This window comes from Myotis daubentonii, chromosome 4 (genome assembly GCF_963259705.1).
Source record: "Myotis daubentonii chromosome 4, mMyoDau2.1, whole genome shotgun sequence".
NCBI classification, from domain to species: Eukaryota; Metazoa; Chordata; class Mammalia; order Chiroptera; family Vespertilionidae; genus Myotis; species Myotis daubentonii.
In genome coordinates this window covers 110,566,958-110,583,557 of record NC_081843.1, presented here as the reverse complement: position 1 = coordinate 110,583,557, position 16,600 = coordinate 110,566,958, and the positions used below count along the sequence as shown (strand labels likewise).

General features: G+C 38.7%; 1 protein-coding gene across 2 annotated transcripts in view; it reads right to left on the bottom strand.

Annotated features, from left to right (window-relative positions):
- The window catches only part of NUP155 (nucleoporin 155), a 52,238-nt gene that overhangs the window by 23,803 nt on the left and 11,835 nt on the right, over positions 1 to 16,600 (bottom strand). Inside the window, exons 9-20 of one of the 2 annotated variants that reach the window (XM_059694918.1) lie at positions 14,402 to 14,493; positions 12,743 to 12,840; positions 12,112 to 12,264; positions 10,676 to 10,776; positions 7,875 to 8,045; positions 6,578 to 6,688; positions 6,125 to 6,219; positions 4,999 to 5,087; positions 4,485 to 4,547; positions 3,664 to 3,805; positions 2,117 to 2,183; positions 999 to 1,114 (exon numbers count right to left, since the gene is read on the bottom strand). In XM_059694918.1, the coding sequence (XP_059550901.1) occupies positions 999 to 1,114; positions 2,117 to 2,183; positions 3,664 to 3,805; positions 4,485 to 4,547; positions 4,999 to 5,087; positions 6,125 to 6,219; positions 6,578 to 6,688; positions 7,875 to 8,045; positions 10,676 to 10,776; positions 12,112 to 12,264; positions 12,743 to 12,840; positions 14,402 to 14,493 (1,298 nt within the window). The remainder of the gene's footprint in view (positions 1 to 998; positions 1,115 to 2,116; positions 2,184 to 3,663; positions 3,806 to 4,484; positions 4,548 to 4,998; positions 5,088 to 6,124; positions 6,220 to 6,577; positions 6,689 to 7,874; positions 8,046 to 10,675; positions 10,777 to 12,111; positions 12,265 to 12,742; positions 12,841 to 14,401; positions 14,494 to 16,600) is intronic. The other variant, XM_059694919.1, reaches the window with a different exon arrangement.

The following is a 16,600-nucleotide window of genomic DNA, read 5'->3' as shown; positions in this document are numbered from 1 at the left end:
GTCTCCAATACCTTTCTCTGCTACAAGCAACCAGGGCTCCCTGCAGAAATGGCTAACTACAGGTCTAGGGCAGGAATTTTACCAAATGAGACTGGAAGCTCTTTTCCTACTAGAAAGCAAAGAAGCTGCCAAAGACTCCTGTCAGAATGATTCAAGAGCAACCCAAAGAGGCAAAATACGGAACAGTTTTGCATGAAACACCTACAACAGACTGAAATAATAAAACCGTAAGTTGTTACTGTTACTAAATAAAAACCTCAACTGACAGCAGGGGCGGAGATGGAGCAAGCCTGCTGCGGCCTCCCTCACTGACAGTACCCGGAAACCTCGGACAATATAAGGAGCAACTACTACCTGAGGCAGATCCACAGAGACAGCCAGATTAGTGGCTGCCAGGGACTGGGGGAGGGGAAGGGAGGCGTGATATGGACTAGGTGTTGGAGTCCCACCAAATTCCTAAGCTGAAGCCCTAATCCCAAAAGTAACGGTGTTGGGAGGTGGGGCCTTGGGAGCTAATGAGGTTTAGATGAGACCATGAAAATGGAGCCCCATGATGAGATTGGTACCCCCATACGAAGGTACCAGAGAGTTGCTCCCATTTTCTCTCTGCCATGTAAGGACACAGCAGGAAGACAGCTGCCTGTACACCAGGAAGTGGGTCCTTACCAGAACCTGAACGTGCTGGCACCCCGATCTCAGACTTCCAGCCCAAGAACCGTGAAAAACAAACGTCAGCTGCATAAGCCAGTCCATGGGGTTTTTGTTACTCCAGCCTGACTAAGACAGGGAGTGTCTACTAATGGGTATAGGGTTTCTTTCTGGCACAATGAAAATATTCTCGAATCTTAGATAGTGGTGGATGATGATTGCAAACCCTTATGACTACACTAAAAACCAATGACCTGTATATTATAGAAGGATGAATTTATAATATGTGAATCATACCTCAGGAGAAAAAAAGAAAAGGAAAAAAATAAATAAATTCCTTTTATTCTTACTTTGGATTTCCTAGTGGTCCTCCCGCAAACTGGGAGTTTCTGTCTAGAAATTCTTGCAAGCCTTTTAGTTCCAGCAGCACTGACTCCAGCATTTGGGCGGGAACACTACTTTCAATCTGTAAGAAAGAATTTTCAAAAGTTTAAAACAGTGAAAAGGCATATACTAGTATATGAAAAACATACACTGTATATCTATAACCAAATGTAAACTTTAATCTTGAAGTACCCTAACTTCATAAGCAGTAAAATTATTTCTTATATCAATTCACTGTTGGTGACCAGAATCAAGGGCTAGGTACCACATCCCTCCCCTCCTACTCTGGTTTGATTGAGATACAATTTACATTCAGTAAAACATTCAAATCTTAAGTGAGTATCTTATTAACTTTTTGCATTTTAATACAGTCACAGCCAGATTACAGTATAAAACATTTCCAACACTCAGGAAAGCTCCCTAATGCCCCCTTATTCATTCCCTCTCCCAGGCAACTACTTTTTTTTTTTTACTTCTATCACTAGAGATTAGTTTAGCCTGTTCTCAAACTTCATATAAATGGAATCATATTCTATAAGTACATGCCATTCTTAGAAATGTGAACTGAAAAAAATTATCAGAATCGAAAAGATATTTGATATCTTTTCATTTAAAAAAGAATAAGTTTAAAGTAAATTGCATTCATATTCCACATCAAAAAAAAAATCTTACTATCCAAATTTATGATAATACATAGTTGTATAAGATTCTTTCTCAAAGTAATCTAGAATGTAGGCAAGTACATAGAAATTAGTACTCGGTCCATGACTGGATATATAAACAAAGTATTTAAATACTAGCTTTAAGCAACATTGAGTAGGACTTACTCTAACCCTCACAAAAACCTCATGAGGGAGATATATTATTTTTCTCATTTCACAGAGTGGTATCAGGCTCTGAAATGCTAAGAAATTTACTCATCTGTTAATAAGGGTTAGAGCAGAGACTTAACCCAGGGATTGGACAAGGACACAAATGTAAAAGAATAACCACTACATCTTGTGTATCACACCAAGAAATGTGCAACATGACAATCACTCATCAATAACAACCTGGTTACATACCAACAATGGACCACACTTACTGCGGTGATCTCTCTGTTGCCACTCTTGAATACTCTTTCCACAACTAAACTAGCATCCCAGATATTTCTGCAACAAAAAATGTTTTCATAATTATGCTGCAGATGAATAAAAATAATTACAATATGTAGTAAATTTCTCCTATGTGTTCATTAAAATGTAGTCATGGTTTCATTTAACACTGTACTAAGTTATCTGGAAAGAATGAAAACAGGAAAATTTAAAAAGCTGATATATCTAACTTATTTAACTAAGTCAAAAGGCTCTGGATAATAAGTTGTAAACAAGGAAGCTTATAATGCAAAAACAAATTTATAAAGGGGTTGTGCACTGTAACGAAAGCGTACATCTCAAATCTAAGAAAAATACATAACAATTAACTAGATAATATGGTAGACTGATTGCAAAAGTGGCTGTTATTCTTGACCCCTCCCTATACCTATCCCCTTTTCAGTCTAACTTCAATGCTGCTCTCATAATGAGGGTCCAGGCCCCACCTTTTGAATCTGGGTTTGCCTGGGTCGGCCAAGTAAATGACGTGGAAATGGTGGTCGGCCGGTGCTGAGCAGAGGCAGAACGAGACTCTGCAAGTCTCTGCTCTCGTGGAACCTGGCTACCACCACGTGAAAATCCCTGGCTGCCTGCTGGAGGACGAGAGGCACGTGGAGAACAGCCCAGCTGCTCCAGCTGAGGTCACTCCAGACCAGCATACAAACATGACCGTAAGCGTGTGAGATACTTCTTTCCAATGGGTAAAGAGCTCTCTTCAACCTCACGGCAGTTGCACAACCAAGAGTGAGCCTAGCCATGACCAGAACCATCTAGCTGACTGACTTGCAGGCACACGTCACAGAGTTATGGGGTTTGTTGCGCTATGTAGAATATATATACACATATATGAACAAATATAGAAACATAGATGGTTAGATAATAAAAGAGTTGCAGCCCTGACTGGTTTGGCTCAGTGGATGGAGCGTCGGCCTGCGGACTGAAGGGTCCCAGGTTCGATTCCGGTCAGGGGCATGGACCTTGGTTGCGGGCACATCCCCAGTGGGGGGCGTGCAGGAGGCAGCTCATCGATATTTCTCACCCATTGATGTTTCTAACTCTCTATCCCTCTCCCTTCCTCTCTGTAAACCATCAATAAAATATATTTAAGAAAAAAAAAAGAGTTGCATAATAGAGAACAATCTTATTAATAGACAAGTGAATTAAACTTTAGGTACAATAGGAATAAAAGAAGTCCCAAATATAGAATTAAAAATATCGCCGAAACCGGTTTGGCTCAGTGGATAGAGCGTCAGCCTGTGGACTGAGGGGTCCCAGGTTCAATTCCGGTCAAGGGCATGTACCTGGGTTGCGGGCACATCCCCAGTGGGAGATGTGCAGGAGGCAGCTGATCGATGTTTCTCTCTCATCGATGTTTCTAGCTCTCTATCTCTCTCCCTTTCTCTCTGTAGAAAATCAATAAAATATATTTTAAAAAAATATTCAATGACACAAACTAGGCTAAGATGAGCAACTGTCAGGTATTCCATGAGAAACTTACCCCATGATTCGAGCAAAGTAAATGTATATGCCATTGTGCTTTCCGGAGTACACAACCTCTGGCCCAGCCATGTAGCTCATACTTGGGGCCTGAATGGCTGGGTTCCCTGAAGCTGGGGTAGACACGACAGGAGGGTGTACACCTTCACACACATAAGAAAAACAGACCTTAACATCGAACGATAAATATTCAGAATTCTCAACAACCCAAGTCTGCTCTATCTAAACCCATAAGAATAGGCATTTACAAAAATACTGGAATAAACAGATACTTGATTTCTCTTGACAGAGGCCTTCCCATGTGGGCAATGCAGGATGGAAAGACAGACAGCTTGCCATCACTGCTCCTTAATGCTGGAAGTGAAACTAACTGTACAGATTTCATGGCTGGTAATTAAATCTTGGTACCCAAACAAGGGGCTTTCCAGGTACTGTCGGGTACTGTTCAAGATTTCCTAAGTAAAGGCATTCGCAGCCAAATGCAATAGTTGTTTGGATGTCACTTCTTTTATTTTATTGATTTTAGAAAGACATAAAGAGAAAGTGGGGTATGGTGGGGTGGGGGTGGAGGGAAATTGATTCATTGTTCCACTTCTTTATGCATTCACTGGTTGATTCTTGTACGTGCCCTGAGCAGAGACAGAAACTGTAACCTTGGCGTAATCAGGACGACGCTCTAACAACTAAGCTACCCAGCCAGGATCTGCATGTCACTTCTTGGAAGTCACATTATTTTGACAGAAAGGACATTAGTGATAAGACAGAATGCTAGCCCTTCATAAACAACAGTACTAGTAGTAGTGATCTAAAGAAAAGAGGCACCTTGAGCTGGTGTTCCCAAAAAGGAGGGGTTTGGATACTGACCACCACCAGGAAAAGGAGAACCTACAGGAAATAAGAAAATAAAGATTTAGAAAGTAACTCCCCCAATTTTTGAATTTGTTCAAAATTACACACAGAAGTTGTTTCTAAACTAAGAGTGAGGAGTGGCACCACTCATACTGTGCTCTAGAATCAGGGACTCGACTCATTTCCCAGTGATTTTGAACATCTCTACTTTGGAAAACATTGAGGTGGGAGTTTGCTTATTATTAAATCATTCATTTCCTTCCTTTTGAATAAATAACAAATGAGTTCTGTAAACACTTTTGGTCACATCTTATTTTGTTCCCTAATATACATTAAGAACTCATTATACCATTACTTTTAAGAGTCAGATATCTTTATAACTATTCACCAATACAGTAGCAGCAAATAAAATATAATGAAAAGCTTTATTAAAGGTTCTACAATTCAGTCTATTGGGAACAGTTTCATTTCAGTGTTTCATACTCACTAGCATAGGCAGGGGAGCCCAAGATGGGACCAACATTACTGGGGGTGGGGAGAGTGGCTGGAAATCTCATTTGCGCTTCACCGCCGTACCTGTCGATAACAACACAGACCGAGTTTATCCAGTGAAACAGTCCACCTTAAAGGCTGGAATTGTTGTAAGGACTGCTTAGCTTTCAAAATAGAGCTTCAAACACAAGAGACTTTAATATACAGGTATTGTGTTTACAGTGAAATACAGGGTGGAGCAAAAGGTGGTTTACAGTTGTGAGTACAGAGTTTTTCTTGTATTACTTTTGCCCACCCTGTATATACATAGATAAATTTAAAAAATACTTATTTATGCCGGAACCGGTTTGGCTCAGTGGATGGAGCGTCGGCCTGCGGACTGAAGGGTCCCGGGTTCGATTCCGGTCGGGGGCATGTGCCTGGGTTGCGGGCACATCCCCAGTGGGAGATGTGCAGGAGGCAGCTGATCGATGTTTCTCTCTCATCGATGCTTCTAACTATCTCTCTCCCTTCCTCTCTGTGAAAAATCAATAGAATGTATTTAAAAAATAAAAAAATAAAAAATACTTATTTAGTAAAAGTTGACTTGAAATTCTATCAGGAAGTATTATAAGGGACTGGCAATTTCTAATAAAAGGTTAGCAGAGCATAGAATTTACTTAATGAGATAGGGCACTGTAATTTTCATATGAGATTACAGTTAGACAGACCTTTAAAAAAATTCTTTTAAACAAGTCACATTTCAAATTCTTATCCTTAGGTAAAAGTTTTCCAAATAAAAGTATCTGTTTGATACCAAGTTTCCTTAGAGTGATTCAAAATCTCAGTGCCAATAAGACCTATGCAGCAGAAGTGACTCAATGGGGAAACAGAAAAGAGAGATGAGATAGTAGCTAAGGTAGAAAGAGGTATAAAAGAAGACCAGACAGAAGAATGGGTAACAATGTACAAACTGCTAATTAATTAGCTGCTTCTATTAGCATTATAATCTTTCCAGGGTTCACCTTTGTGCAAACAAAGTTTTGTAACTCAACTGTCTGGCAAGCCCTTCAACCATCACATTCACCAACACAGCAACCATTTTAAAAAGTGGCCGAGAACAAGAGAGAACTGACACACACCTGAAGAAAGCCCGAGTGGCCCACGCTGACACTTCTCTATCACAGGCAGCGGTGGAACACGCAAGGATAAGGCAAGTTGCACAAGCCTGGTCCTCCTGTTTAAAAAGAGTATCTTCCCTTAGATTAAACGTAACATGTAAAAAGTGTTGCTTCATGCTGTACCCAGTGTTCAAATCTGTGCCTAGTGTATAGCAGGTCTCAATAAATATTTGCTGACTTAATGAAATCAATTGATATAAAAAAGGAGAAATAAAAAAGTATTGGTTTTAAACTTAGAGTGTATTAGAACTGCTCCCAAATATCAGTACAGATGTAGTGGTCAATGTAAAGAAAGAAAGATTGGTAAGATTACCTGTTAATTACAGTATTTTTGGTCCTAACATATAAAAATTAGCTATCTTTCCATTATTTAAATTATCATCACAGTAAAAAAAAAAAAGTACAAATAATTACCTGATGTAATTTAAAGAATCTTTCAATCTCTTCTCCATCTCCACCCACATTACTCACAAGTAGATGCCTCAGTTGATCTACTGGTCTAAGTTTATGAAACATAAGACTCCCCTATGAAGTTAAAAAAAAAAAATAAAAAGAACATGAATACAGGTAATAAATTTACCAAGTTTGATAACAATGGACCCTGTTATCTTATTTAATAAAATCAAGGAAACAAACAAAAATACAATACAAAGTAAACCAGTCAAAAAGAGCATCTATATTTCAACTCCCAACCTAAGCTAAATCTATATATCCATAATGAATTTAATAAGAAAACACTGATCTGTCACACACACACATCAGTACAGCATGTGCCATTACCATGCGGAAGGCAGCTGTCCTTCTGACTAGAAGGTTACAGTTAGATTACCCATTAGTCATGTTGGCACAAGCATGTTCATTTAAGAAAAAAAAAAATGAAGCCGGATTCTTATTCATACCTTACATCGGGATAAATTCCAAGCAGATCAAACATTTAAAGGACAAAATAAAAAATATAATAGCATTAAAAGAAACTATGGGTGATTGCTTTTATGAACCTCAGAGTGGGAAGTTTTTTTCACTATCACATAAACCCTAAAAGATAACCTGAAAATTTCAACTACTTATAAATGTATCAAACTCCTTGATACACCAAGAGCTCTTATAAATTAAATGAAAAAGACAATTCAACAGAAAAGTACGTACAAAATAGAAAGCTAGTTCACAGAAAAATGAGCTCTGAAAATGACAGTGGGTCTCACTCTCAACAAGATGGCATACTGTACTGGGACAGGATGCAGGGACACAGGCACTTAGCATTGTGTACGCACACAGGAAGTCTGGCAACACCCATCCCAATATAAATGCACATACCCTCTGCTGAATTTCTAGGATTTACAAACATTCCTGCCCTAGCCAGATTGGCTCAGTGGATAGAACGGTGGCCTGCGGTCCAAAGTGTCCCAGGTTCAATTCCGGTCAAGGGCACTTTGGTTGCAGGCTCCTCCCCAACCAGGGCCCTGGTCAGGGTTCATTCAGGAGGCAACCAATCGATGTGTTTCTCTCACATCGATGTTTCTCTCAGTCTTTCCCTCTCTCTTCTACTCTCCCTAAAAATCAATGAAAAAATATCCTCGGGTGAGGAGTAAAAAAAAGAGTAAACATTCCCAATTACTTAAGTAAATGACTACCAAGCAACTATTCTGAATATAAAAACATTAAATATGGGTTCCCTTCTTTTTGTCTTCACCTTAATAGAGTATGTACATACCTGTGCTGAGAGGAGAACAAATTTCTTTGGAGGCAACATGTGCTGCTGTACAACAACTGGTGAGTCAGTTATTGGAATATGATCCTTATTTAAAGGTGTAATTATTTTATCAACTTTCAATTCATCTATTGCAGAAAGAGCCCAGGAATGACCATCGACACGGGTCGTCATCTATATAAAAGAAACAAACTTTTAATATTAATAGTACTAAAGTTAATACTAAGGAAAACCTTTAAAAAGGAAAAGTTATATAGACTTAATCTGTAATTAAGTGTAGAATTTAATAAATACATTAACAAATATTCTCAAAAGTCTGTGTTAATTTTCTATTGTCTAATTATTTCAATCAGGCATCTTCTATAATACCAAAGGATAAAGGAAATTTTTCCTGGTAAACTATAAGTAGTATTTACTAGAATTACAATTCTTTCCATAACCAAACACTAACTACCTTCCACCATCTTTCCAGGACCGACTGATCTATATGTAGGTTCAGTGCTTACATTTTGCTGACATGTAGATTTCTACTCTCTTCAAAGCTATTTCTTTTAAAAAAATGTTTTAATCTCCTAAAATATTTTTGTTTGTTTGTTTTCTTTTTTCTCCTACAATACTTTTATTTTTTTTTTAAAATATATTTTATTGATTTTTTACAGAGAGGAAGGGAGAGAGATAGAGAGTTAGAAACATCGATGAGAGAGAAACATCGATCAGCTGCCTCCTGCACATCTCCCACTGGGGATGTGCCCGCAACCCAGGTACATGCCCTTGACCGGAATCGAACCTGGGACCTTTCAGTCCGCAGGCCGACGCTCTATCCACTGAGCCAAACCGGTTTCGGCCAATACTTTTATTATAAAAAATTTCAAGCATCCATATGCCCAGTACCTAGATTCAATAATTGTTAGAATTTTGCCATATCTGCTTTCTCTCTTTTATTAAACCACTTGAAAGTTATGGATATATCACTGCTAAATACTTTTGCATGCATCTCCTAAAAGTAAGGAAGTTTTCTTATATAACCATGATACTATTATAACATTTAAGAATATTAACAATTCTGTGACCTAATGACCAGCCAATACTGAATTTCCCCATGGTTCCAATGTCTTTTAAAGCTGTTTTTGGGAGATTAGAATTGGGCTAAAATTTATGAACTACATTTATATTTGTTTGTTTTTGTAACAAGTCCATACTTGTTTAAGAATCACTCATCATATAAACGAAAAAGATATAAAGTATTTGCTTAAAAAATAGTTAGCATTTGTTGAGTGCTTCCTATGTACCAGGCAGTGTTCTTAGTGCTACATACATGAATTCATTTAATCCCACAATAATCCCATAGAGTAGGAACTATAACTATTACAGACAAGGAAATTGAGGGCCAGAGACATGTTAAGTCCTTTGAACCATAGCTTCGAGAAAATGGAGCCAGAATGCAAACCTGCAACCACTAACATTGCACTCCCATCAGGAAAGGGTTTATATGTTACTAAGTTCTGAATCCTTCATCTATCACAGGATGAAACACAGTAGGCGCTCAGTAAAGTCCAAAGAACAAAGGAAAGAATTTGGGAAAGGTGCTCCTTGACCCCAAACCAACCTTCTGCTCCTACCAGGAGCAGAAACTTGGTCCAGGCCAGAAACTTGGAGAAGCCGTTACAAACCATGAACCCATCCTGGGGTTTGGGTTCCTCCTCCTCCCATCTACACACCTTTTCCCACTGCTCTGATCAAAAGGGCTTAAGCTGGAGGATAACCAGGAAGCAGCAGTGACAGCTGGAACCAAAAAGCCCATATTCACACCCCAGTGGGAGTTGGTTTATCTGTTTGATCAGCACCCTCTGGGGCAGGCAACATGGACTGTGCTAGGGCATCTAGGAGGACAGATGGGGGTGGGATAGGGGACAGGAAGAGGAGGGAGTGGATGGCTTCCCCGGGCCACACCCCTGGCAGCACCAGCCTCCCCTAAGTCCTCAGGGGCTGGGATGCAGGCCAGATGCGGGGCTGGGCAAGGACAGCGGGGTCGCCTCCTCACTCAGAGCCTGGACATTGACCTCATGGAGTACGTGGTGGTATCTGCTTTTAAAACACAAGTGTGTGTGTGTGTGTGTGTGTGTGTGTGTGTGTGTGTGTGTATATACGTTTGGTTATGCAGGAAAGAAAGAAAACAAGATGGGGAAAACGTTGGTAATTTGCTAATGGGGGTTCAAGTTACCCTTTTCTCTATTCTTGTGCACATTTGCAAATTTCTATAATAAATTTTTTTTTTTTTTTTAGTTTAGGAAGGACTATAAATTAGATTAGTATAAATTCCTAAGTCGTAACTATAATGGATGGCCTCATGTTAACTAAAAATACATTTAAATGGGGCAAAGATAATTCAGAAAAGATATATGCACTTTTTTTTTTTTTTTTTTTATTGCTTAAAGTATTACAAAGGGTATTACATATGTATCCATTTTATCCCCCCGCCCTAGACAGTCCCCTAGCCTCCCCTATCACCCAGTGTCTTATGTCCATTGGTTATGCTTATATGGATATATGCACTTTTGGATTCACTATAAAAAATATACTACAAGGGTTTCAAAGTTTACTTTAAAGATATTTTTAATGATTACTATGACTTCTAACTTCACAAAAAACAAAGAATTAACAGGATACATTTTTCCCCATTATGATTTCTAATCATGAGATTGTTAGATGCAAACAGTAATAAATCAAAAGGTGAAATTTCTTACAATTTTATTCTTCACTTAAAATTACATAAAAAACTCTTTACAATTCTCAAGATAACTTACCTGGGTTTCCATCATTGGCTTTTGGAAAGGAAATGTATCATGGCTGACACACCACAAAATGTCATTATCTTCATTTTCTGAGGCTGCCATCAATAGAATTCCTAAAAGTTTAATACACAAAACCTTATGATGCCAAATAATATGCATCCTAAATATTCTTAGCAATTAACATTAATATACATACATCATAAATCATTAAAGGTAAATAAGTTACAAAAATAAAAATAAATCCCCTAAAACAGTGGTTCTCAACCTTCCTAATGCCGCGGCCCTTTAATACAGTTCCTCATGTTGTGGTGACCCCCAACCATAAAATTATTTTCGTTGCAATTTCATAACTGTAATTTTGCTACTGTTATGAATCGTAATGTAAATATCTGATATGCAGGATGTATTTTCATTGTTACAAATTGAACATAATTAAAGCATAGTGATTAATCACAAAAACATTATGTAATTATATATGTGTTTTCAGATGGTCTAGGCGACCCCTGTGAAAGGGTTGTTCAACCCCCAAAGGGGTCGCGACCCACAGGTTGAGAACCACTGCTCTAAAAGAACTTATAATTATTGGTAGGATCATTAAATGTTCCAGATCTTCTACTTTACTTTTTTCAAGTAAACACTTACTTTTTTTCAGACTTTGACATTTTTAAAGTTAGAATATATTCTGCCATCAATGGATTTATCTGTTTAATTACCAATTTTGAAAACATAAATTCTGTGACTTACAATCAATCTAATATTCAATGAAATGCAGTTCATATACTGGTTAATTGAAACATATCAATAATAAAGATGAAGCTCCCAGTGGACGGCAGAGATATATAATTTTTAAATATATTCTCTTGTGCTCAATTCCAGCTCCTCCCACTAATTTGCTCCCTTTATAGTGACCTTAGAGATATCAGTCTTTTTTTTAAAATATATTTTATTGATTTTCCACAGAGAGGAAAGGGGAGGGATAGAGAGAAACATCGATTAGAGAGAAACATCTCTTAGCTGCCTCCTGCACACCTCCTACTGGGGATGTGCCCGCAACCAAGGTACATGCCCTTGACCAGAATCTAACCTGGGACCCTTCAGTCCGCAGGCCGACGCTCTATCACTGAGCCAAACCAGTTAGGGTGAGATATCAGTCTTAAGTTCATTGGATGGTGATAGTTAATGGGACCATAATTAATTAAAATGTATAACCAGTTTGTGAAAAACTGAGAGTAATTTAATTTAAAGTGGTAGAAAAGATTTCTTAAAATTTAGTATACTTACCAATTGAAAATGCTTAAAATATGTTAACATTAAAAAAAGTTCCTGAATAAGAAATCAAAACATTCTAAATTTTATTGAAAAATCTTTATTTCCAAATGCTTCAGTGCATCCTAATTATAATAATTTTAAGCACCCAATCTTCAATATGGTAGTGTTTTAGAACTTACCTTTACTATAGAGAGCTTTATGTACTTTTGAAGGCTTTTCCACTGTGGAAGATGCTGAGAACCCAGGAGGTAAGCGGACATGAACCAGTGTCAATGTATTAGGTCGTGCTAATGGCTGTCTGAATGGGCAGGTGCTGAAATATAACCTTACACCTGATGATGGGTAAAATCATATATCAGTAACAGAAAATAAAAGGTACATATGCATTGTTATTAACGCAATTCCAAAGAGAAACAGAGAACTCTGTTAAAGCCACACGTCACTTTCCTGACTGATCTTAAGTTACCAGGCTACTACAGGAGAAGTGGGTTTCCATGACAATATCACTTGACATGGAGAGGTGGATCAACAAATCTCAGCAGGAAGCGCCTGCCACTCTAAGTGCTGAGCCTCAGGCTCCGTCCCTGACTGTTGGCCACCTTAGCTTCCAGCTGGTTTTACATCTATAAAATGAGCAAACAGAACTGAGGAGTCCTCTAATTTTCCAAATCCTTAATTTTATAAATCATTAATATGGCTTTATAGTTGATACAGAAGTAAAAATTTCTCTCATATTTCTAATCATAGATTTCCAATTCTGAGGGTTATTAAATTACAAAAGCAATAACAAACATATAAATAAAAACTTACCGGCATGTGTGACAGCCAATAACTGACAGTCCAATGACTCAGAGTTTTCAATCACTGCTATTTGAACAATTGGTTTAAAAACAGAACGATCTATAGTCCTACAAGAAAGAAAAAAAAAACCACACTAGTATATTTTTAAAATGTGTCTACCAAATTATAAGGAACATTTTCCACCAGCAATTTTACAAGTCAAAATATACAGGAAAGTAACACAACAGCAGCAAGAACTGGCAAATCCCTTGAATGTGTGTTGTTTACATTAGTTAATATTGTTAAGAGTAACCTTTTTTCAAAGATATAAAAGAAGGCTAATGGGGAACAAGATGTTCTCAGAGCATCAAATTAGCATTGTAAAAGTTACCACTAATTAAAAAGGGGGAAAAAAATGAACCTTTAAATGAAGAGATCTGGTGAACACCATCTTAACCAACTCTTCAAGAATGGTAAACTGGTGTTATGCCTCCTGATGTAATGCTATAAGAAATTCACATTACCTATGTAATATTAGCTAAAGAAAAATTACCTTTAATCTAGTATGGAAAAAAATACAAATTCAGAAAACTCCTGCCCCTCCCTCCCAAATGTGAACATTTTGAAAGAACTGTAATGGAAGTTCTGTTCTATATTAAAAAGAGTAATGACCAATTTGATTCATGAGCTCTGACTGAACCTGGAGAAAAATAGGAAGAAAAAAATAGCTATAGAGAGTTTTGGGAATCAGTGAGTAATTTAATATGAACTATCCATCTATACAAAAGGCTAAGTGACCGGCTGACTGGCCAACAGCTATGATACGCACTGACCAGGTGGCAGACGCTCAACAGAGGAGCTGCCGAGCGACAGCACCTTTGCAGAGTGTCTTCTCGCACTCTGGGACAACTTCCGAGGATGTCAGAGAGACGGTTTCAGCCTGATCCACGCAGGCCAGGCCGAGGGACCCCACCTGCCAGAGGGACCTCCCTCGCTCACTCCACAGACGCCCTTCAAGCCCCAGTACCGCCCCAGGTGTGGCCGACCAGGGAGGGACAACGGGAGGCTGGCTCCAAGGCATGTCCAGCCCATCTCACCCAGTCCTGCCCCCCAGGCCACCTTCTAATTACTTTTTTAAAAAAATATATTTTATTGACTTTTTACAGAGAGGAAGGGAGAGGGATAGAGAGTTAGAAACATCGATGAGAGAGAAACATTGATCAGCTGCCTCCTGCACCCCCTCCCACTGGGTATGTGCCCGCAACCAAGGTACATGCCCTTGACCGGAATCGAACCCAGGACCCGTCAGTCCGCATGCCGACGTTCCATCCACTGAGCCAAACCGGTCAGGGCTCTAATTACTTTTAATGTGCACAAATCTGTGCACCGGGCCTCTACTATAATTGTAATATTATTAATTTTTAGGTGTGGAATTGATATTGTAGCTAGGAGATAGAAGATGAAGGATTTAAAGATAAAAGTAATGATTTCTGCAACTGACTTTTCAAATGGCTCAGAGTGAGCAACTGAGGCAATGTTAATTGGTGAATTTAGATCCAGGGTATACCAGTTTCACGTCCTTCAACATTCCTATTTTAGAGATACTTTGAGACGTAATTTTAGTATGCTGCACATAAATAGTATAATTGTGCCTGCAAATGAAATGTCTGACAATAAGTTACATATCACCTCGCAATGTTTCCAGCAGCAGAGACTATAGAATTCTGCGACACTGAGGCAACTCTGCTCATTCCTTGTCCATCGCTGCCCAAATCATAAACCTGTAAACAGAAATTGTACCCATGACTATAACCTGTATACATTTTATTTAATAATTTTTTCACTTTTTAATGCTTTACTCATTAATTTAAAAAAATATACTTTTAGCCCAGCCAGCATGGCATAGTGGTTGAGCGTCAACCTCTGAACCAGGAGGTCACGGTTCAATTCCTGGTAGAGGCACATGGACCGGGTTGCGGGCTCAGTCTCCATCCCCAGAAAGGAGTGTGCAGGAGGCAGTCAATCAATGATGTTTCTCTCTCTTTGATGTTTCTATCTCTCTATTCCTCTCCCTTCCTCTCTCTCAAAAAATCAACAAAACAAATTACAAAAAAAAATATACTTTTAACACACACCATATAGCATCAGTCATCAGGTCAAGCATTCAGCTGGTTTCCTTAGTTTCTGCCAGTTTTTTTTTTTCAATAAAGCTGTTCTTTTTTTTTTTTTTTTTAAATATTTTATTGATTTTTTACGGAGAGGAAGGGAGAAAGATAGAGAGTTAGAAATATCGATGAGAGAGAAAGAGAAACATCGATCAGCTGCCTCCTGCACATCCCCCACTGGGGATGTGCTCGCAACCCAGGTACATGCCCTTGTCCGGAATCGAACCTGGGACCTTTCAGTCCGCAGGTCGACGCTCTATCCACTGATCCAAACCGGATTTGGCGAGTTATTTTATCTGATCACATTTATAAGAAAGACTCTCACCTTACTTGGCATTTATATACACTGTGCCAGTGAGTTCACACTACTGATGTACATGTAAAATCCACATGGTATGTGCCCACTGGAGACAAAACAGTGCACACCTGTCAAAAGGTCATCTTAATAGAAGAGGGTAAAACACACATAAACTTTTTCCATAAGTAGAATCCTATCTGGTCATCTGTTGCATAAATTGTTTTCAAAGGTTACGACAGTGCCCTGGCTTGTTTGGCTCAGTGGATAGAGCATCAGCCTGCAGACTGAGGGGTCCCAGGTTCAATTCCGGCCAGGGGCATGTGCCTTGGTTGCTGGCACATCCCCAGTGGGAGGTGTGCGGGAGGCAGCTGATCAGTGTTTCTCTCTCATCAATGTTTCTAACTCTCTATCCCTCTCTCTTCCTCTCTGTAAAAAATCAATAAAATATATTTAAAAAAAAAAAAAGGTTATGACAGAGCAGCCAGGCCTCAGCACTGCTGGACACCCATGTTGGCTACTTTATTATTGCAGACTGTCCTTCCACATTAAATGCACAATGTTCCTACCACTTAAAACTGAGTCAGGTGGAAGTCTCAGACTTCTGTACTGCGCCTGTCCTGAAACAGTTAAATCAGCTTTTAAAGCCTCTCAGATATGTTTTAAAACAGACTTCATGGAATGTTCTTCATGTATCACAGCAGCTCATACCTGTGATAGAACAAGCTTTCAGTTTTTCCTTTTTTCTTTTACATTCACTATTCACAGACAAAACAGGCGCCACGTTTTTTCTTTTTTGTGTGTTTTGTTTTTCAGGCTTCTGAGTTTGCGGACTGCGCCACAGCACAGCTATGTACTACAGGTTGAAATTTGACATTAAATATTACAAATCTAGCAGAATCTGGCTGGCCCCTGCCAGCGTGTGGGCACTTCTTCGGTTAAATATATTCTTTGGCAGCTGACATGCGCACTGACAGAAAAATTCAGTGACTTGTTGCTAGGGATATCACGACTAATGTTTGTTTGCAAGCATGTGTGTTTACTATTCTTTCTATTTTCTTTTAGGAGGTTTTACCCTGTAATATAGTTTCTTTCTTCCTCCAATATTTGAAATCTGGGCTTAAAATCTAACTTCAATGTGTAATATAATTGATAAAAAAAAGTCATGTCAGATATAGTTTCTAAAAAATCCAACAATTTGAGTACTTATTCATGTAAATGCATTTTATAAAGGGTTAACAAGGTTCTAGCCTAGTAGTATACAAAATTCAGAATGGTAACTGGTGAAATCAGTTTTTAAAATCTGTACTGTTGACACTATAGCAGATGTCCCAGATTCCCCGCCTTTGCACTCCCTCCACCCAGCCCCCGCTGCCCTCTGTCCATCATCGCACTGTTGTCTGTGCCCATGGGTTATGCATAAATGTT